Genomic DNA, 22,335 nt, shown 5'->3' on the forward strand with positions numbered 1-22,335 from the left:
CAACTAAGATTAAAAGTAAGCCTTGGAAGATTAAAAACAAATTTGCTTTTAACACACAGAATAACATATCTGCTTTCAATTCCAGTATAATTAAAATAGCTTAACTTGACTATTTACTTAAGAAATAATTGGGATTTGGCTTCCATCAGTTCAACACCATCTCCTTCTTCAGGCTGTAGTGGAAGCCCAGCAAGAAGAGAGACCACTGCTTCCATACTTGCTTGGTCTAGATCCCTGAATCAAAAATTAAGCAGAGTTACATTAAATTAAATAAGGTCAGTCCATCCCTTCCTTGAATGGAGTACTTATGGGCTATCTTTCTTCACAAGCCTAACTACTGCAGCTCAAGTGTCTCTTTACTATTTTCTTTTAAGTGCCATACGTTTAAAAAAACCTGCTCTGTATTACTGAATAGCATAAAGAAGCGTATCAACTTTGGACAGTGAGTTATAACCAAATTAAACTTTCACAAATTTACCCCCAGGACGAAGCAAGTGACAGCATATATTTATTGTAGCTCACTTTGGCTACAAATCCAAAACAGACTTAGCATCTATCCTTTTGCAACTGAGGCCAATGAAGTTCTACAGACATCAACAGGAGTAGGATTAGGGTCCTGGACCTAGTAAATACAAATTCAGGCCCATAACTTTAGTCTAAGAGCCTTACTATTCTGACTAAATATTTATGCCTAACTTATCAGATAGTTCTGGATCATAAAACAAAACATGATCACTCCTCCTGCAGCTCTCGGAATGACATTGGCATTATTCATTGTTCATGCAAATCCAGATGACTCATTCCTTTTTAAAAACATATTCCACCATTTGTTTAAAAAATTGTAGGTTTAGTCTTAAAAGTGACAGTTATAGTTTTAAACAAAATGTTATAATAATTTTCCCTTCCTTCACAAAAACTGAAGTTTAGAGCTCCGAATTTTCCTTTAAATTGCAAGACATGCAGAGACCATATCAACCAGATCAGACTTCTGAAGGTACATTTACTTAATACACCAGAGGAGTAGCCGGGGTGGAGGACAAGGACTTCCACCATAACTTTTAACCAAGGAGTTAGGGTGCTCCCTAGAAGACTCTCAGTTCAACTCCCCCTTTCACTCGCTGAGTAGAGGGTAAATTGCAGGCAGGTTTGGCCTCTCTATACACTGGATTTCAGCACCTTTCCCAGGGAAGAAAGGTGCTTAGCGCACACGCCCTGTGGCTGGCAACTCCATTTAGCTCCTTGACAAGGGGTCACCTCACCTAATGTTTTTTGTAAATCCCATTCTCTAGCATCTGTCTTTCCCTATTCATAGAAAAAAGAACCTAGATGCTGAAACTCAGGCTCTGAATCCAATTGATTTTCTTAGGCACCTATGCGGATTGCAAATCTAGCCTCAGCATGACTCGCCTCTGTACTTGTCTGCTGCAGACCATCTGTTGGACCCTGCTGACTCGCCATAAGAGTTCATAGACATGCTTTCATCTACTCCCACTTGAAGGGGAAGTAGCTGAAAGCCCATTAAATAATTGTTTATGTATCATCAACAGGGTCCACACAGTCCATCCATGGTCCCTAAGACACTTTAGAAGGGCTAGAGGTGTAACTCCTAGCTTGCGCAGACATGCTTGTCCGAGGTCTCACCTGAATTATGTTAAATATAGCGGTGCAGTCATATAGCACAGCTAACAACAGCACCTCTGTGCTAGCTGGCTCAAGAACATGCCTGCCTGAACCTGGTGGGTATGCAGCTGGGGCTGCTAGCATGTGACGCCACTGCAGATGCACTATTATTTCTAGTATGCTAGCTTAGACAAGACCTCACCCGAGCTGGGAACCATATCCTTGAGTTTGCAGTGAAGACATGACATTAGAAGGGGTATTGTATCAATCTCTCTTACCTTGTCAGGCATTTTACGTCTTCATCGGTTGCTTGGTTGGATGTTCCCATAACCCAGTCTGTCAGATATTCCACCATTTTGTTCCTACAAGAAATGTTACAACACAGAACACCGAATATACGCTGTTTGAAGTTGACGTTGTTTCAGACAGTTTTTTTTAAAGTATTAACTTTGTATATTTTCAAGACACATTTGTGCTGCAAACCTTAAAGATTAACTCAGTTCAGTAGCTGTGGGTTACTTGATTAAGGCTCTGATCCTGCACTGGCTTCAAAGAGAACCCTGCACCCATGTGGAGTCCCTACTGTCACACATCAGGAGGACTCTGCACAGGCATAGAGGTCCACGGTAGCAGACACCAATGCAGGATTGAGGCCTAAATTAAATAAAAAAAACACATGAAAATATTATGCATGTTAGCAAGAAAGGTCATTGCAGGTACTACCTTCCCACTGTACTCCACATGAAAACCACTAACCCAAAGAGCTCCTATTGTTATTATCATCAAGGATCATTATTGGAATTACTATTTAAATTTAGTACTCACCTAAATTTCATCTCTTGGCAAAACGAAAGGTCATCTCGCCTCTCCATCATTACTTCCACTAGTTGGCAGAGTTTAGTTTTTATTTGAATTGCATGTACCAAATTTCCAAGCACACGTACATATCTGTGGAGGTCAAATAAAATAAAATCCTATCAACGCACTTGGGGGAGATGACATTTGAGGACTCTCTTACTTGTCTATGCCACAATCTAGTAATCTAGATAAATAATGTGAGCTTCTCCAACACACATGTAGTCCCCACCGTCATACAATTTTTTTTAGTACATAGAATTACACTTGTATAATCAGTCATTGTGGATCTTGGGCCAGATTTTCTAATCTGTGCCCAGTGGCCCTCAAACCAGCTTCAGACAGCCAGCGGACAATCTCCTCTGTGCAGAGGAAGCTGACTGAGATGGTCCTGGCCCATCCCCACAGATGTAGGGGGAAGGACATGTGTTAGGAACGTTCTGGAAATTGGGAGTGAAAGGGAGGAGATGGGGAATATTGGAGCCAACAGCTCCACTAGCTTTGACAATCCATTATAGGAAAAATCAGAGTTGCTCTCCTATTGCTTTAACTGCTGCCAGGGCTGGGGGCTAAGAATCAGAATATTAACTAGCTTCCTATATTCCAGCTATAGTACACAAACAGGGCCTGGAAGTGGATGCAGATACTGCCTGATTATCTAAAACAGGGATTCCCAACCTATGGGTCAGGACCCAAACCTGGACTCTGGTTAGATTTGTTAAGGGTCGCCAGCAGCTCAGAGCTGCACGTGGCTCTTTTAGGATCCGTTCGCAGCACCTTAACACTGCCACATCCAGCAGCCATTTCTATCAACAGAGAAGCAATTACACATTACAAAGACAGTTTCTCCACCTTTGATAAGCATAGTCATCCCAGGCAAGCCACTTAATAGACTCCTGCAGTAAGTAATTTTTGTCCCCCCTTCCCGCCTTTGCCCCCCCCCTTCTGTTCTATGTAGCTGATTTGTTAGTTTTCTTTTTTTTTGTTTGTATCTTCCCCCAGCCACTGAGTGTGACTCACCCAGCACCTCCAGCCTCTGCGTGTGACGCCCCCTAGCCTCTGAGTGCTACCCCAGCACTCCCAGCCCTGAGTGTGAACCCCCAGCTCCCAATCCTTGAGTGTGACCTCCCCCCAGCCCATCCAGCCTCTGATCGTGGGGTTTAAACTAGGAGAACAGAGTGGGAAGCCATTTAGAAATGAGGGTCTTTCCTCCACAACAACACAGACCACCTGTAATAATAAAATAATCATTAACTATAATAAACGTAGTGTTACTTTATGTAGTGTTCATGTATTTTCCCTTTTTCTATAAAACAACTACTATGAATAGATAAACATGAGGGGTACAATTTTATAATCTTGCCTCAGGCACAAAATTAGCTAGTTACAGCACTGATCTCTTCCCTCTCCCTCCGGCCCCCCCCGCATTTTTGAATTGCCTTGGGTCACCAAGTCTTCCTGAATTGTCAAAATGGGTCTCTGTCTGGAAAAGGCTGGGAACCGCTGATCTAAAAACTTATTCAGCTGAGTGGGAACAGTCAAGATTTCTCACCTGACTAGATTCAGCATCATCGTCTCTATACTAGCTTGTCCCAGATGTTCTGAGCTTCCTTCAGTAGGATTATCAAGAAGATTTTTCATTATAGCAATAGTCTGCTCTACAAATTGTGTGTTGGTCTCCGTTAACAAAACCTACAGGAAGAAGATATCTTGTCAATTTTTGATCTGCTGCACAAAAATAAATGAATTAAAAGGTACACAGTATTAATATTTATATTACTGTAACACTCAGAAATATAATGCACAAGTATTGTTCTGATTAACCTACTCAGGAGAATTCTAACTGTTAACAGAGCTAAGTCTCAAAATGTTTATCTAATAAAGACAATATTTTCCCACTATATAAACCCTATTTAAGAAGCATGATGGCTACAATACAAAACCTTACAAGGAACGTTAGACTAATAGAATCTGGAATCTCAAATGTTAATTAAGATTTGTATGGTCTATTCCTGTGGTGTCCAACAAGTTCTGAAGCAGTGAACTGGCCAGATTATTATGAAAATATATTTATTGCTCAAGCCAACTAGCCACACTCCACTGGCCAAATAGCCACCTGTGGTTAGTAGCTAGTATGCTGGACACCACGAGTCTATCCACACATATCGTCATGATGCCTTCCGTTACTTAATAAATACTTCTCTGGCTTTTTGTATAAAAAACCCCAAACATACAGAGGCAGGTATCAATCTATCTATGTGAACAGTAAGATAGTTGATATTTTCAATATGATTAAAAACATGAAAACATTTCCAAACATTTTACCTGTCCTTGAGAGTCAAAAAACTTGCTGATGGTATTCTTCAGTTTGTTAAACAGCATTGGATAAAGTGCTGGACTCAATTCCAGACCCACCAGATCTTTAATATTAGTCCGTATCTGAAGTCCCACTTTCTCATGGTTACAGACCATTAGTGATAGTAATCTATCTATGAATTTGCTAACGGGAGTCTCTGTATTTCCCTCGGTGGATATCATAGATATCATGGAGCCCTTACGCTCATTGATTGGGCCCATGGGTGGGCTGTAAGTTGCTAATCCTACACTGCTACGATGCTGGAGACACACTCCTCCGAGAGCACACAAGAACCCTGTCATGTTGATCCATTCCTGCAGAGAATCAGTGTCAGACAAGTCAATGGAGCCGCCCCCGCTAACATGAGACATTCGTCGCCTGACAATCGTCTTGTGAAGACTATCAGTAACCTGAAAAGAGAGTTCAGAATCAGACCTCTCTCAAATTACACACACTTATCAGATAAAGGCAACCAATTTTAAAGAATATTCAGTAATGAAAGCCAGTAAGTTTACCAGAACTCCAATAAAAAACTAACTACTCAAGTCGCAGAAGATATTGTTAATCTTTACATCAAGAGCAAGTACGTAGGAGAGTGGAAACTGAACTGTGTCTGAAGAGATCGTATCACAAAACAACTCTCGTAACCCAAGTTTGTGGAGTTTAGATTTTGGGAAGGTTTTAAACAACTCTCCATTTTATCAATTAGTTCAGAATTTCTTAACCAGTGGGGCATAAACCCACCAGTGTCACAAAAGGTAATCCAGGGAATTGAGAGTCTTTGAAAATTTTGTTATAATTTAAGGCAAAGAAAATAGCCTCTCTCTCGTATGTTTATTATTCTCCACACTTGAAAAAGCAGTATACTGGCCTACATTTGCTATCAATGATACAGTTTGAATTCTTATTTTCACAGTAAATGTAATGGGAGACTTGAACAATTTTGACTTCCAATAAGCTTGAGAAATACCATTTTTGATTATGATTGTTTACAATTATACTCTGTATTCAGAGAAGCAGGAAGAAAAAGTGAAATGGTAGTACACTCCCAAGTAATACCAAACTCAGTGCATTACTGAAGAGCACATCAAAACACTTCATTAGCTGTGGAATGACTTCAAAAATAAGTCATACGAGGGACTGACTGAAAAGTGCTTATGTGCACGTATTTCTTTATGTAAGTTAGTTAAATAAAAACATAGTAAACTTCATGACTTATTTAGAAAATACAAGATTTCTGTCAGCACTTCTAATAACTGGACAGACAGGAAGCTTCATAATACCTGGCCATCTTCCATTTTGGTCTTTGGATAGTTGAGGATTAATTTTGTAGCTTGTTCCCACTTTGTATGAGTATCCTCCCATGCCTAAAAGATAATACATCAAGAATTTCAGATACGTATCTCTCATTACTTCCTAAAACAATAATCATTGCTTTCATACAATATATTTTCAGCTACCTATAAGAAACATTTTCATTCAGAGAAAAACTTACTTCTGTGTTGCCTGCAGTTGGATGTTCAATGCGCCTTAATAATGCCATCACTCTTTTCTGAAGAGCTGCTCTTCCTAAGGAAAGAGTACAGATGAAAGCTTGCATAATTAAAAATGAACTAGAAGCCCAGCTGCTGCTTTGCTTGAAAGTGGGAGTTGGCCTGGAAGAAAGCTGTAGACAGAAACTTCTTGTAATACACATCCAAAGCTTATGGGCCAGGCCCCATGCTGGCTGAGGGAAGGGTTTGGGCTGGCAAGATGCACGGGGTTCTGTTGCAGGCGCTGGGCCGAGCCAGGCCTCATGCTGGCCAGGGAAGGAGGTGGGGTGGCACACTGCACAGGGGCAGGGGAAGACATGGTAGAACCTTATTCGGACAAACAGACGGATAGACACAGTAAAAATGATAAATATTTCATTCTAAAATAAGGCCAGAAGATGCATGTGTAAAACTTAAATCACAAGTACATTTGTATATGAAATAAATGTTTTGAAGAAACTGTCTCCTTCACTTACTACAAGGTTTGGGGATTCAATAATTTAGTCTATGTCCCCCTATAATACTTGAACTTATTATATAAGCTTTACAAGGAGAAAGCAATTTTAAAATATTTTATACAGTAAGCCTTCGAAATACGCAGCTTCACGTTGCGCCAAACTTGCTTTAACACGAGTTAAGCACAACTTGAAGCTGCTCCATGGCTGTCAGGGTGCCTAGGGAGGTGGCTTTTAGCCTGCCCAGCTGCCACTATTGTAGGGGGACGTAAGCCCTGGTTGGCTGGTCAGTTTCCCAGATCCTGCAAGCCCAGGGGAGCCAGAAACCAGGCTGCAGCCTGGTTCCCGTCTCTCCACCCCCTGGGACCCGTGCAAAAATTTGAGTTAGATAGGGGTTGCATGCAACCCCCCAGTAACTCGAAGGTTCACTGTATCAAAGAAAGATTTTTTGTCTTTCTACATGTAACTTCATTCATGCAAACTGTGTACCATTTCCATGAAATTACATGACTGAGGTAGGCTAGAGACAAGTACCACAGCACCTCAGTTATATCGACACTGTCTTTAACATTTTGAAATATACTTTAAAGAACACAGCTCCTCAGACATAAAATTGTTTGCTCAGTCTCCCCGTTCTTACCTGTTGACATCATATTACTGACAGATGCAAACTCCATGAATGTGTTGTAGTTTGGCAAAAAATTATGTACCGAGACTTCATCTACTCCACACCGGATATCTGCTTCCTCACAGAGATGGCGAAAACAGGACATGGCAACAAGAACTGCCTCAATGTCAGGGCTCCACAGAAACATGTACAGAGCAACCTCCAATTTGGTTTGGGCTTGACGACATGTTGGAGTTCCACTGCATCCTGCTGTGCTTTCCTTGGGAAAATATATTTGCATATCTGATAATATTACTTAACAGGCTGTTTTCTCAAAACAGGTCTCTACCCTCCTCCTCCCGCAAATTATTTGTTTTCCAGTAGCACCCAACCGCTTCATCTTGGATAAGAGTCTGGTTTTATTGTATATTTGTACTTCATTAAGCATGACGTAGTCCCTTCCACAAAGGGCATGTGCCAGGGGATACAGGACTGGACTCAGGGGAACTGGGCGGTCTAGTCCTCCCTCTGCCACTGGCCTGCTTGGTGACCTTGGGGATGTCCCTTCACCTTCTGTGCCTCAATTTCCCTGCTATAAAATGGGAATGATACACAAGTCCTCCACAAAGCACACTGAGAGCTACTGAAAAAAAGTGTTGTGTAAGAGCTAGGTATTATTAAATGGACATGCTATTGTCCGTGTGGGTGGAGGGGAGTATTACCTAATGCAGGTAGGTATAACATCTTGTTTCTCCACTAATACGTTTTTCATTGAACACACATAGAAAATCATAAAACGAAACCAAAATTTCATTGGTTTGATATCTGATGTGACTAGAATGTTTACATTCTCCTCATTCAGTAGTAGATTTTGGAAAAGTAAGGTCTAGCGACCTCAGCACAGGACTGGGAGCAAAGTATTTAAACCCATCTCTAACCTCCTGTTCTTGCAAAAGTCACTATTTCTACCTTAAGTCGACCCATTAATTAAAAAAAAAAGCAATAACACTTATTTACCACACAGTAAAGTGAAAACATTTTGTTTATAAATAGCTGTTTAAAGGCTAAAATGTTTTTAAGAGTTATGTATATCATTACATATTCCTTTTTTTGTAATTAAAAAAGTGTAAGCTAGAAATCTCATCTCATGATAGATTCAGTTACAACATTCTGCTAAGTTTTTCCCATAACTAATTCATGGTGTAGGAGCTGCAGAAATCTGCATTTAAAAGAACCACCTTTATTCTAACAAGGATGAAAATTTTCATTGCTTTGTGCTTTTATTTAGCATGCACTCAGACAGCACTGAGATTTGGAAATCTGGAGTCTGAGATCCAGATTTAATAAATGGAAACAAACTAGCATGGTCAAGCAGTTAAAATATTAATTGTGGTTAATTGTGCAATTAATTGCACAGTTAATGGCTTTTTTGTTTAAGTATTTTTGAAAGTTTTCTGCATTTTCAAATATTGATTTCAAATACAGAGACTATAAAATGTACAGTGCTCACTGTATTTCTATTACAAATATTAGCATAGTATTTACCTAAAAAACTCAACAAGTACTGTAATGCAGTCTCCATCATAAAAGTTGAATTTAACACAGAACTATGTTTTAAAAAAACTGCCCTCAACAATAAAAAATGTAAAACTTGGGAGACTGAAGTCCACTTCGTCCTACTTCTTGTTAAGCTCATCATTCAGAAACAGATTTGGTTACAACTACTTGCAGAAGACAATAATGCCCTCTTTAGGTTTACAATGTCACCTGAAAACAAGAACAGGTATTCACACTAACTCCTGTTGTCTGCACCACGAGATATTTAACAGGAAGATGCACTAACGATTCACATGTCCCTTTGTGCTTCAACCACCATTACACAGGACATGCCCCCATGCCAATGACTGGTTCTGCTCAGTAAAGATCCAAAGCAGAGTGGGCTGATGCATGTTTATTCCTATCTGAATCAGGTGCCACCAGCAGAAGGTTCATCTTCCTTTTTGGTGGTTCAGGTTTTATAGTGTCTGCATCAGAGTATTGCTCTTTTTAGACATCTGAAGGCACAATCCACACCTCGTCCATCTTAGATTTTGGATGGCTCTTCAAATTCTTTACATCAAGTGCTGTAGCTATTTCTAGAAATCTCCTATCGGCACCTTCTTTGCATTTGGTCAATCTGCTGTGAAGATGTTCTTAAAACAAACGTGCTAAGTCCTCGTCCAATACAACATGAAACACATGGCAGAATCGGGGTTAAACAGAATGGGAAACATACCATTCTCCTCCAAAGAGTTCAGTCACAAACTTAATTAACACGTTACTTCTTAATGAGACTCATTAACATGGATGCACATCCTCTGGAATGGTGGCCAAAGTGACTTACAAATGTTTAGCATATCTGGCACAAATACTTTGCAATGCCACTTACAAAAGTGTTATGGGAATACGTGTTTCACTTTCAGGTAACATTATGAATAAGCAGTAGGCTTCCACTTTGGCCCCCCTGCTCAGTGTGGTGATACTCTGGCTTTAGCTTTGACTCACATGAAGTTTAAGTTGAAGAGTCCCCTACCCTCTTCCCAACTCCCATAACAATATTTAAAATACTTGTAAATAATCAAAATAGTAGCACAAATATAAATGATTTTGAGGATAGCAATCAACATATTTCAAGGGTTTAATAATATAAAATATTAATTACCATGGAAGAGTTGCCTTTCCCCTTCCTCAGGGTGGACCCTGGAGCACAGCGTATCTCTTCATGATCAAGAGAAATCTGACTAGTTCCACTTACAGAGACATCACATCCTACCCCATAAGGGAAGAGAAAATGACAGGAACTCCTATCTGATTGCTATAAAGAAAGGTAAGAAAAATAATCCATCACTATTTTATAAGGGAAAAAGGATGGGTTAGAGGAGCTACACTCACGAAAGGAAAACACCACCTCTGCGTTTATATGGAACCTTTCACCCTGACAGCTCTCAAAGAGCGTACAAACATTACTCATATCAAGTTCATCTCCCACCCCTGAAATGCAGCCACCCCTGGGGAGGAATACGGCACCTGTAAGAAGGCTCACAGCCACTATACAGCAAACAAGGAGTAAATACGACACCTAAGTCAAATGCATAAGGGACAAGCTGAAATTTGCCCTGGAGAGCTGGTCAATACCCAGGACATTTTCTAATATTGTTATTTATTTTGTCTGCTCAAGGCAGCGGAAAGTTTATTATTCTGCTTGTTAAAGCAATACAGAATAAAGTATTAAGAGCAGTATGTTGTACCTATTAAAAACAAGAGGAACAAGTGCAGATAAGCAATTGACAATGGAATCTTGTAAGTTAAAATATGTCAAATTACGGATAGCCTGGAAATGCTTTTTAGGAGCGGTATAATTAAGATACATCTTGACAAACATCCAGCAAAGGTTCCTTTTTCAGCTCTGGAAGAAGCTACCTATTTTGTCCATTTGCTTCCTTGTCCTGGGTGTCTTCATTATTTACAATGCCTGTAGTTCTAGAAGAGAATCACAAAAGCAAATGGGTTTGGCCTGCAGGAACAATCCTTAGGCCCAGCTTAGCAGATGATGCTCTAGACAGGAAAGATCCCACACAACAGTCCAAGTATGTAAACTGGGAAAAAGATACTTCCCCTAAACCTTGTGTGCGGAAACAGCAGGGCAAAAAAAAGACTGCAGAAGGCACCAAGGAACACAACAGTTCATGCCCATTCAAAACTTGTATCTTTAACTCAGAACAGATCTCTTAAAACTCCCAGAAAGCATTTTGTAAAAAGGAGAGAAAATTAGATTAATTCTTAAGAAGAAACTAGGAAATGTGAAAATCTTGTTGTATTAGTACTTTATGTTCCTAGAGGACTTCTTTTTACACCAGAGGGAAGTAGAGAAAAACCTCTCTCAACCCCAAAAGAATGATAACCCACTTCTGCTGAATGAGGAAGTGGGAGCTGCTTATTAAAGTCGCAAGTGAGAAAGTGAAGCAGTTAAAGCTCTGATAAATGTTAATTCTATTGTATTGTGTGTTTTATTGCGTGTATTGCACGTTTACCTGGATAAACAGGAACAGAAATACTATGTGTGAAACAGAGGGTGGTTTCCTGTCGCCTTCCCTATAGTTTATGGCTGCCATGGGTTAAATTATGGTTCAAGTCTTCTGGCATTTGATGACGTCTCCTACATTAGTGTCCCAGCATCTCTCTATGCCCTCATCTGTTGGAGGTCACTGACACTGACAAGTGCAGCAGGCAATGATACAGCCTGATCTGATGCATTTTAGCTATCGCTCTCTAAATGTTTAGGAGAGAACAATTTGAGATAACTTTGTTAAAAGACCCATTTCTCAGAACTCTATCTAGTACAGGTTTTACTTTAACTTTGCTACCAAGACATAAAGCAATAAATCTGATAATATATTGCACAGAGATTCAGTAATTAATTTGTGCTCTGAATATCAGATCTCTATAGCAATGAGGAGCTGAGGACCAATTGTCTGGAGCACTGATTTGACGTTTTATTCAGAGAAGGGGAGCTATGTACGTAGCAGAAAATGGAAAACTTAACATCCTGAGTCAGCTGCATCTAAGATACCAGAGTATTATTTGAGCAAGTATAATTTTGTAGGAAATGTGGACAATCTAGGAACGCTGGCATCATGTGACTGTTCCCTTTCTTCACCTTCTGGCCAAAACTGTTTCAAGGGGAGAATGAGCACAATGGAGAAGCAGTATGGAAAAAAAGTCATGAGTGCATCTAGCCAAGGGGACAAGGGAAATGATTTCTGGGAAATATATGCACGTGTGCACATGTTGTAAAATAAGACATTTTCTTTGTATGTTGCTTTCTGGTTTTGAGACTAAGCTCTGCAGCACCAACACCATCTTTTCAGGTGCATTTGGAAAGCTCTTAACACATTGTGGGAACATAATATCTACTATTACTACTTAACCCTTGTACTCTGCATGGGGCATAGGTCATCTACAAATCTCCTCCATGTCATTTTGGTTTGGGACAAAACTTCTAGCTGGCTTCAAGAGTGACCCAGTTGTTGTCCTTCAATCTCAGTGGACCTTCTCCAAGGTCTTCCTCTTTTGCGTTTTCCTTGCAGGTTCCATGTGAGAGGTGGACGGACTATGCTGGATGATGATTTTCTGAGAGTGTGGCCTAGCCATCCCGATTTTCTTCTCTTGATTTCAACGTCAATTGGTTCTTGTCCTGCTCTGTCCCAAAGCTCCTCATTTGTGGAAAAGTCTTACCATTTGCTGTGAAGGATGTACCTCGGGCATCTGTTTATGAATGTCTGTAGCTTGTGATTTGAACCTCTTCCTAGTATACCAAGTCTCGCAGCCATACAGGAGCACACTCTTCACATTTGTGAATACCTTCACAGATATTTGTGAACTCCATATGAAATGGAGAGCCTTGAATGCAGCTGTTGCTTTCCCCATCCTGGCACTGATATCATTATCTGTTCCTCTACCTATGCCCATAATACTCCCCAAGTAGGTGAACTGCTCCACATCTTTCAGGTCAACCCCTCCCAGCGTGATGGTTGGTAGTGTTGGACTGGTTGACCCACAATGTCTTGGCCTTCCCCCTGTTAATGCTCAGTCCACTCATTGAGGCAGTTTTGTCTATTGTTGTGACCTTTTCTTTGATGCTTTCACATTGGTGTGAGGGCAACATCAATGTCCTCTAGCTGTTTGAAAAGTGTCTACTGAATTCCCCTTTGATAGCTATCTGTTGTCCTGTTCATAATCCAGTCAGTCCATTGTGATCAAGAACAGGAAATCTGACAATAGGTATCTTTGTCACACTCCCAACAGTATGCTGAAGAGTTAGCGTGTATAATATCTATCTCCAGATAAAAAAGCAGTTCTGCAAATTTCAGAGGACATATTATGTAAACTATACACATTTGTACATAATCAAATGAGCATTAGGCTACATGGACTTATGAACCACATGACTGAAAATACAAGTCATTCTGTTTGCAAAGACTGGACACTGAAATAGATCAACCCTTAAAATTTGTTGTTAAGGTTAAAGAGTTGGCGACTTGCACAAAAGACCTTGTTCTGTCAGGTATTCAAGTCTCTTCACATCAATTTCATACAGATCAAACTCCCCAGGTGTATCACAGGGGAAAAAGTAACAAGCTGAAAGTTCAAAACAGCATTCATTAAGAACCTCAGGAAAAGGGTTGACAAACGCTTTGTACCTGTGGAAAATGGCGAATGGAGGATGAATTGAGTGTCTGCAGTCCAATGACATGAAGTAGAGTTCACCACAACCAAAAAAAGGTTGCCCAAAGATCAAAGTCACAGGAAGAGCTGGCCAAAATTAAATCCCTCTGTATCTACAAGCCCAAATGAAGGAGATTCCTGAATTTCTCAATGTGTAAGAAAGATGAATAGCCCAGTTGCAAGAGTGGCATATGCATAAATAGTAGCAAGATGAGACTCTAAAATGTAAAGACAAACTGGCAAAGAAAACAGGACTCCCACCTGAAGTACTAAAAATGTCAACAATTTTCCTTTCAGAATCTCTAGTATAAGATACCCTCAACTTCTGTTTTAGTGTAAGGCCTAGCAGATTCTATAGGATCCAATGAATTTCATTTGAGAACTCATTTGATGACTATCATCTGAGAAGTTTCTTCATCTCAAGAAAAATAAGGTGTACAAACAAATGTGCTTAATAACACTCTTAAGCTTTGTGGTTAGGGATAGTGTAAACTAAGAGTATAAACTAAGAAAGTTCCGGTAGTAACAAAGCTAATAATAGGGATTCAAGTGGCAAAATGTCATACATTTTCAAAATCCTCTTACCACAAACTGGAGACCCTTCCTTATTTAAGAAACACTGTGTATGGGAAGAAGTCCTCAAATAATGACAGAATATCCTTCAATCACTGGTATTTTCAGTTATCTGGAACGGAGGCCAGAACACTATTCCCCCTGTTCTACTCCATTTAGGCTGTCTTTACTGCTGAATATGTAGCAGGTTTGGTTTTCCATCTAGCAACTGATTTTCCCCCCCTCAAAAGAAATCTCACAATAAATAGAGCACGTGTCTGGGTTTGTACTTGGAAACAGTCAGACTGTCAGAAAGAGAAGTAAAACAGAATTTTGAAAGTGATTCTACTATGTCAGGAAAAAAAAGCTACCTCACTGTGTCAAAAGATAAACACATGATCTTCCTTGCACTGAAGAAAATGTCTCACAATTTTCATATATAAAGTAGCAGTGATCAACAAATACCTCATTCCACAGAGAACACTTTTCAGACCTTCTGAAAGACAGGCATGTCCTCTGAAGAAAGGAAAAAAGATTTAAAAAAAATATTCTAAGCTGTTTTGGCTAAGTTTAGAAAGATCTATGCAAATGTGGACCATTCAAGGCCAAGATGTATCACTTCATGCCTCTCTTTTTACACTGACCAGAAACATGATTACAAGTAGAGCTAGTAAAATCTCTTTCCATCATAAAGAAATTAGCCAGTGTATAAAGGCAGTATGTAAAAAGAAAAGCCTTGCAGGTTTAACAAACCTAAAAGATTAATATTAACATTTACTTACTTTATTTTTCAAAAGAAATTTGTTCCTACAGATGAGAATCTCACGCAGCCACTTAAGGATTTCTGTGCTGCTAAGCATCTGATGACCAGTTAGTTTCTTGCAGATATAGAAAAGCATTTGTGAACTGTACAAAACGAAATTCGGTATTAGCTATATTCTCTAATACCTCAAATACAATTTATTGATACAGACTAGACCCATATATCATTACATAGCATCAGAGAATTAGTAGGTGTATCGTACGTGACATGCTAGCTCTCCTTTTTAAATGGACTACTGTATCTTAAGTAACAAACCAGAAACCTGTGTCCCTTTCCAACCCCCAACAGGCCATTTTTATTCTTTGGATGAAATTAAGTGATTTCTTTACTTCTCAAAAGGCCAATCTTCTGGATTCAGAAGACCTCCAATTATCACAGAACTGATCCAGCACAGATAGTGGCAGTACAAGTTTACCCACATTACCCTGATGTGCCTCAACTCTGTTAGGAACACATCTAGGAGAACTCCTTCAAATCCTTTGAGGACTCTGTTAAAACTGCGAACGAGTCCAAATCAATGTCCATTTTTATGGATTTTTTGACCCTTGCCTGAACAGACAAGCTCATTATAGCTGTGAGTTTCTATTTAGCTAACCTTTGCAGAATTCAAACTACAAATATAAGCCCAGGCGAAAACCTACCCCATTACCATTCCTAGAGCCACACAATGCACTAAAAAGGACTAATTTCTTGATGTGGAAAGTAGCACTTTTCTAGAAACAGATATTAACTTCCTTTCTCCTTTTAAAGCCTTGTGTGCTGATGCACATTTTATGACAGTTTATTTTCATAATTCACAATTTCAGGTTCACCCAAGGTCAATTAATGGTCCATTTCTGCCTTCTTGTCAGTGTTGAAATACATTATCCCTAATACCCATCTATCAAATTAATTGATATTTCCATCTCAAAAATTATAAAATTAAATGCAAGATTTTCTAAACCATTAAGAATTCTTATGAATTACTAACACATGAAATGAACTACCATGTGAGGTGAGTTTTCATTTCAGAAACAATATTAAATAATTCATAAAGGTGGGTTTGCCAAATTTATCTTGCCTTACCTAGAAATGCACACAAAGAATTTTAAAGAAAGCAAACTGTAAGCATTTCATGAAATAAAAATAAGCATATTTAAAATTATTTTTACACTCACAGTTACAAATGAATACCAGACTGAAAACCTTTGATGAAGTTAACAACATATTTGTGACGTACAATTTCTGAAACAGTTGACTAATTCAAATGAAAACCATTTAAGTATATATGAATGATTTTGGTTTTACAGACTTATTAACTATACGACTGTTTCAGAGAAGTGTAAACTGCAGCTTCTTCAAAAGAAAAAGAGACATCTCAAACAGGTCTATTTATCTGATTTACAAAGGCAAAATTTACCTACCTAATTTCCCAAAATGTTTCTATGGGCGCATCTGGATTCCATAAGTCAATGCTGTCTAACTGATGAAGAACTAGCAAGGCCTGAATTCAAAAGAGAATAGTTTTTCAATTAAGAGGAATATAATTTGAGAAGTACTTCAGATTATGCAGCAAAGTAGATTAAATATATACAAATCCAAGTATTATATGTCTGCTTAAAATCTAATGGAAAACATATATGCAATCTTTCAGCTATTCTAAAATTTTTACTACCAAAACTTGATATATTATTTTGTACATTTGCACGTAAATCTACAAAATAGACCAATAATATGTCAAGATATTTAAAAAGAGAGATTTTGACTTTAGTGTTTACTTCAGTGACCCATCTGGAAAAAATGTAACGACACAGCAACCCTGCTAGTATAAAATTAGAAGATCAACAACATGGCTGCAGCTACACTGCATTCTGCTTTAGGAAGCAGAATGCAAATGAGTGAGATTGAAAATGCAAATGAAGTTCAGTTTTACATATCTTGCACCTCATTTACATATTCTCATGCGATTGTGCTTCTGGAAGAGACTTCGCTGGAAGCAAAAACAGCTGGGTAGACGGGGTTCCTCCAAAGACAAACCCCATTTTTGAAAGAACCCTTCTTCCTGAAACAAAACATCTGCAACCCAAAGGTAATTTAAAAATTCTCTGTATTGAGAAAAAAAGAGACAATATCTTTATATCTTCTTTCAATTAGCAAAAAGTTAATTAAAATAATATGTTTTGATCAGAACTGAGAAAGTATTAGCAAATGCATTCTAAAATACTTGTTTTTAAAATGTTAACTATGTAGGTACCCGTTTGGGGTTTATTTTCCTCAGTTATTCCCATGGACAAGTTTATTTGTTCCAGCAAAACAGCAAGGTTTAAACTAAACGAAAATATTATCTGAAAATTATGAATTTGTAAATCTGCATATTCACACCGAAAATTTGAAAATAAAAATGTACTGTGTCACACAATCAATCCTGACAGCGCAAATAATGAATACGCACAAATGAGCACCCAAGAGCCCAACCTCCTTTGCGGGGAGGAGGGCGTATGAACACAGGGATCCTGGCTCCCAGCCACCTGTTCTAATCACTAGGCTACACTTCCCCCACCCCGCAGGAGCGGGGAATAGAACCGAAGAGTAGTGGCTCCCAGGCCCCTAACCACTAGACTAGACTCTCAGGCGCTTCATGGCACACTGGTTGCAGAGCACTGATATAGAGATGCTCTAACGCGCAACTTTGGAAATAAGCTAATCAGTACTAAAAAGCTTTTACACCTAAAGCCTGATATGCTTGGCACAGTTTGTGAGCTATTCACCCTGCATGCAAAAGATCATTCCCCTTACCTCCATGGCTTCTTGTGCTATTTCTGGCATGCTGGACTGAGGAACAAGTTGTACAAGTCCTGTAATTAATTCAGAAGTACTACTCTGTGTTTCAGGCCCTTGTTTCCTTGGATTCTACACAGCAAAGGGAAAAATGGTTTAAAAAGCAACATGGTTCTGAAATGGGCCATATTTTATGTCGTGTTCAAACATAGATCCCCTAAACACCCTTGCCAAAAGCATTCACAGACCAACATTAAAGACAGGCACACTCAAGTAAGTACTTTCACAGATCCTCATAAAAGCAAAGAGGTGACGGGGTTTTATTTTGTTTTTTGATTCTTTTTGGAGATATTCTTGTCATACTTTGGGTTGGGACAAATGAGGGGTGGCATCTACGAAAGATTCAAACTGAAGAGTAAACAAGAAAAATTCACAGTTCCGACTATATAAGACTCAGATTGTAACAAAATAAGGATTCAATTATCTGGTAATATTGCATAATCAGCTTTATTTTCAAGGTGTACATTTAAAGTAACTGCGATCAATTTTCTAATGCTTGAGTTAGAATTGACCTCCATATTATGATTTGCAGAAGCCCAGAAAAGTTTTTTGAAAGGAACATTGCAGAATACTCATTATGACATACATTTACAAAAGAGACATGGGCTGTGTCTACACTAGCCCCAAACTTCGAAATGGCCATGTAAATGGCCATTTCGAAGTTTACTAATGAAGCGCTGAAATACATATTCAGCGCCTCATTAGCATGCGGGCAGCCACGGCACTTCGAAATTGACGCAGCTCATCGCCGCGCGGCTCGTCCTGACAGGGCTCCTTTTGAAAGGACCCCACCTACTTCAAAGTCCCCTTATTCCTGTGAGTAGATGGGAATAAGGGGACTTCGAAATTGACACGGCTCGCTGCCACGCGGCTTGTCCCGACGGGGCTCCTTTTTGAAAGGACCCCGCCTACTTCGAAGTGCCGCGGCCGCCCGCATGCTAATGAGGCGCTGAACATGTAGTTCAGCGCTTCATTAGTAAACTGCGAAATGGCCATTTGCATGGCCATTTCAAAGTTTGGGGCTAGTGTAGACATAGCCATATTTTGGTACATTTACTTTTACATGTCTCCCTTATGATTCCTTAGTGACTTCCTCAAGTCTTTGCACAGTCTGTTCCTTGTAACATCTTTTATCATGTTTTTAGAAGTTGAGTTTTAAGAGTTTTAATTCACTTCTCTGTTTTGTTGTTCTTATTTGTTTTTATCATTTCTGCTCCTGATTTTTACCCTAATTTATTTTTCCTGATGGTATTTTCTTCCCCAATCAATTAATTTCCTCTCTATTGAGCTTTACAGGCTTTATGTGTTTTGTTACTTTACTCTGGCGCTGTCTGGGATCTGTTCTGATGCATGCTCACCACAATAAAAATGCAGTAGGATGGATCTGATGCTTACACAATAGACATCAGGAAACCTGCCTTCACAAGTCCTTATGAAAAGGGGGAGTGGGAAAAGTAGGATCCCCAGGGCAAGACAATCCAAGTTTGGTTTTTCCCTAACAACTGTATTTTTTTTTTTTTAAATTTCTTCTTTAGTGCTACAGTGTCCAATAGGAATTCAAAAGATTACCACACTTGTGGTTGTCTTTCCACATTTGCCACATTTCTCCCCCTCCACTGGTATAAATAAAGGCTCCCCCGTTGTTCCCCCAGATAAATGCCCTCCCCCTGAGACAGGCACTCCCAGCCCCCTGGCTCTAATTCAATGCTGGCAACTTGCTGGGGCTGCTGCCAGTGCTGCTGTGCTCCTCCCACCAAGCGGAGGGGCGCATGGGGAACAGACAGACAGCACTCTTCATGTGTGGCTCTCAGGAAGCACCACATTTAAAGGCTTCAAGAGCCACAGGCGGCTTGAGATCCATATTCGCCACAATTCGGCATCCTATTCTCCACATGTGGCAAGTGGTGAAAGTATTGGACATCGCTGGCTTAGTGACTTAATTTCCTAAGTTTATATTATGAGTTCTTATTTAATAATAAGCTACAAATACCAGTATTTTCAGTATTTCATTATACACCAGGATTTCACTGACTTGAAAGTAACATTTACTTACATATAGCAAGAGCTTTGGATCAGCATGTAACAGTTTTACCATGGATAACAGCAAAACCTTATAACTTCTGGTTTCCAAGTCTGTAGGTTTTTCTTTAAATTTAAGGCTTGACATTTTCTCTTTAAATGTAAGACTCTAAGGAAAAAATATTACAGCATTTGTCAATAAAGTACTACATACAGTAAGTTAATGTAAATTTTTAAAAAGTTTATTTCTTTTATAATCAATACTGCATGAAAGGAGACAGGTACTGTATGGCTAATTGTATATTCAATCCAATCCAGTATAAATATAACTTTTCTATACTTTGACCTTTTCCCCCCCCATATCAAAATGTAATTTTCTTAAAATATGCTATCATTTTTATTAAAATTCAAGTTGCCCAGAAAAGGTTATCTGAAACTGGGCGGGGGGGAAACCTTTCTTCCAAAACTAAGAAAATCACACATACCTACTAAGAAGAAATTGTAGTGGGGGGGTGGTTTCTCCATCAAATAATGAAAATCCAAATATTTATGCTGCCACAACAACTTGGGGGTTTTAAATACATTTAGATTTTTAAAGCACATTTAGTTAAAATCCCAGTAATGTTATTGTGTTGTTTTTCTACATTAATGTAAACGACAATACTTTAAGACAAGAACTCATTATGCCCATATCTTCAGCTGTTACACTATTTTTATACAGTGAAAGTCTGAAAAACATGTCTTGCAGTTTTCATGAGCTGCTGAGTCATTAGTAAAATACACAGGCCTAGTTTATACTACATAGTTAGGTCAATTGAAGCTGCCGTGGTCAACCTAATTATGTCAGCATATACACCACTGCTTTGTCCCACCAATATAAGTGCCCTACTACACGGACATAACTCCACCTCCAAGAGAGGTTTACGTTGTTGTACTCAGGGTGACACAGTGTCTCTGTAGACACCACATTACTTATATTGGTTATTGACTGTCTTGTCAATTTCAGGGCTCTCCTGGAGCTGTGACATTGACAAGGAACCCCATCTTCAGGCTCTGCAACCGAGCTGCTGCCAAGTCTCTACTTCAAGTTGGGGTGCCAGCCAGGCTCCTACATCCATGCTCAGAGCAATGATGGTTTTACATTCCCTGTTGGAAGCCCAGCTGCTGGGCTATCAATTTCCAGCCAACAGCACAACAGCTGACTTGACTCCAGGTATAGATATCCCCACCGGAGATGAGAAGTCTGGGGAACCACAAGGCTCACAGCAGGGAGTTGCATGAAGCTTAAATATCTCCCTTTCAGTCCCCCACACAGTGTTCTTCAGTTGGTGAAAGTGCTCTGATGAGGAGGCATGCCACTGACAGGAGAGTAGTGCAGACATCAGCCACTGCAGTAATTACTGCAGTAGCTGTAAGTCAACCTAATATAGTTTGACCTAAGATTTTACTGTAGACTTGCCTGTATAGCACTCAAACACAAGCTAAAATCAGAGAAAGACAGCTTAATTTGAAAAGGAATGGTAAAACACTACTAATCTAATATTCAAACTCTCTCATCTGCTACGGAGGAGATTCTAATGCCTTTATTCAGCCAGACTTATCAGTGGAACTCTTTTGTAATTCAGATATAGAAAAAAAGAATCTAAACTAGGTGTGCCTAGTACATTAATTCACAAATGGATAGAAAAAAATACAGTTATCTTTTATAAATTATAAAAAAGCAGTCCTGTACTACCTTAAACACTAACAACATTTATTAGGTCATGAGCTTTCGTGGGTAAGACACACTTCTATGTAAACTGACTGGACAGAGGAAGCTCTCAAGAGCTATTTGATATCTGCAAAAGGGTTTCTTCAGTAAAACTGCAAATAAAAATGCAAATTCCTGTTGTGTCCTTGATCAAAGGAGGAATTACCCTCCACATCTGACAAATTGAGGGGACAGGATAACCATTTTCAAGCACCTAAATATTGTTACAAGAAGAGAGAACATTTTTTTGTCTTAACCACTAAGGATAGGACAAGAGGAAATGGCTTTAAATTGCAGCAAGGAAGCTTTAGGTTGGACATTAGAGAAAAAAGTCTTGTTAGGATGGTTAAGGACTGGAATGAGCTGTCTATGAAGGCTGAGGCATCTCTTTCACTGGAGATTTTTAAGAGTGGGTTAGACAAACCACTGCCAGGAATGGTCTCTAGATTACACTGAATCCTGCCATGAGAACCAGAGACTGGACAAGATGACCTCTTGAGGCTCCTTCCAGGACTATGATTCTATGAAATACCTGGATGTTGCCAATTATGGAACCTTAAAAGTTAGTCTAACATATATTTAAGCCTTCATCTTCCAAAACTTTAAAATATGCATAACTTTGAGCATGTGAATGATTCCTATTCTGTATTGGCTGCGTTTCTTTCATCTCATTACAAAAATATTT

At 39.2% G+C, this 22,335-nt stretch overlaps 1 protein-coding gene across 10 annotated transcripts in view; it reads right to left on the reverse strand.

The window, feature by feature from the left end:
• The window catches only part of NF1 (neurofibromin 1), a 199,297-nt gene that overhangs the window by 129,338 nt on the left and 47,624 nt on the right, over positions 1–22,335 (reverse strand). For 6 of the 10 annotated variants that reach the window (XM_075013304.1, XM_075013310.1, XM_075013303.1 and 3 more), the window contains 14 exons: positions 19,935–20,069; positions 17,840–17,953; positions 16,468–16,547; positions 15,024–15,147; positions 14,707–14,757; positions 10,127–10,279; positions 7,459–7,705; positions 6,327–6,400; positions 6,115–6,198; positions 4,801–5,241; positions 4,028–4,167; positions 2,446–2,568; positions 1,899–1,982; positions 118–234 (listed from right to left, as the gene is read on the reverse strand). In XM_075013304.1, coding sequence (XP_074869405.1) covers positions 118–234; positions 1,899–1,982; positions 2,446–2,568; positions 4,028–4,167; positions 4,801–5,241; positions 6,115–6,198; positions 6,327–6,400; positions 7,459–7,705; positions 10,127–10,279; positions 14,707–14,757; positions 15,024–15,147; positions 16,468–16,547; positions 17,840–17,953; positions 19,935–20,069 — 1,967 coding nt within the window. The remainder of the gene's footprint in view (positions 1–117; positions 235–1,898; positions 1,983–2,445; positions 2,569–4,027; positions 4,168–4,800; positions 5,242–6,114; positions 6,199–6,326; positions 6,401–7,458; positions 7,706–10,126; positions 10,280–14,706; positions 14,758–15,023; positions 15,148–16,467; positions 16,548–17,839; positions 17,954–19,934; positions 20,070–22,335) is intronic. The other 4 variants (XM_075013308.1, XM_075013307.1, XM_075013305.1 and 1 more) reach the window with 1 other exon arrangement.

The sequence above is a fragment of the Carettochelys insculpta genome, chromosome 19 (genome assembly GCF_033958435.1).
Source record: "Carettochelys insculpta isolate YL-2023 chromosome 19, ASM3395843v1, whole genome shotgun sequence".
Taxonomy (NCBI): domain Eukaryota; kingdom Metazoa; phylum Chordata; order Testudines; family Carettochelyidae; genus Carettochelys; species Carettochelys insculpta.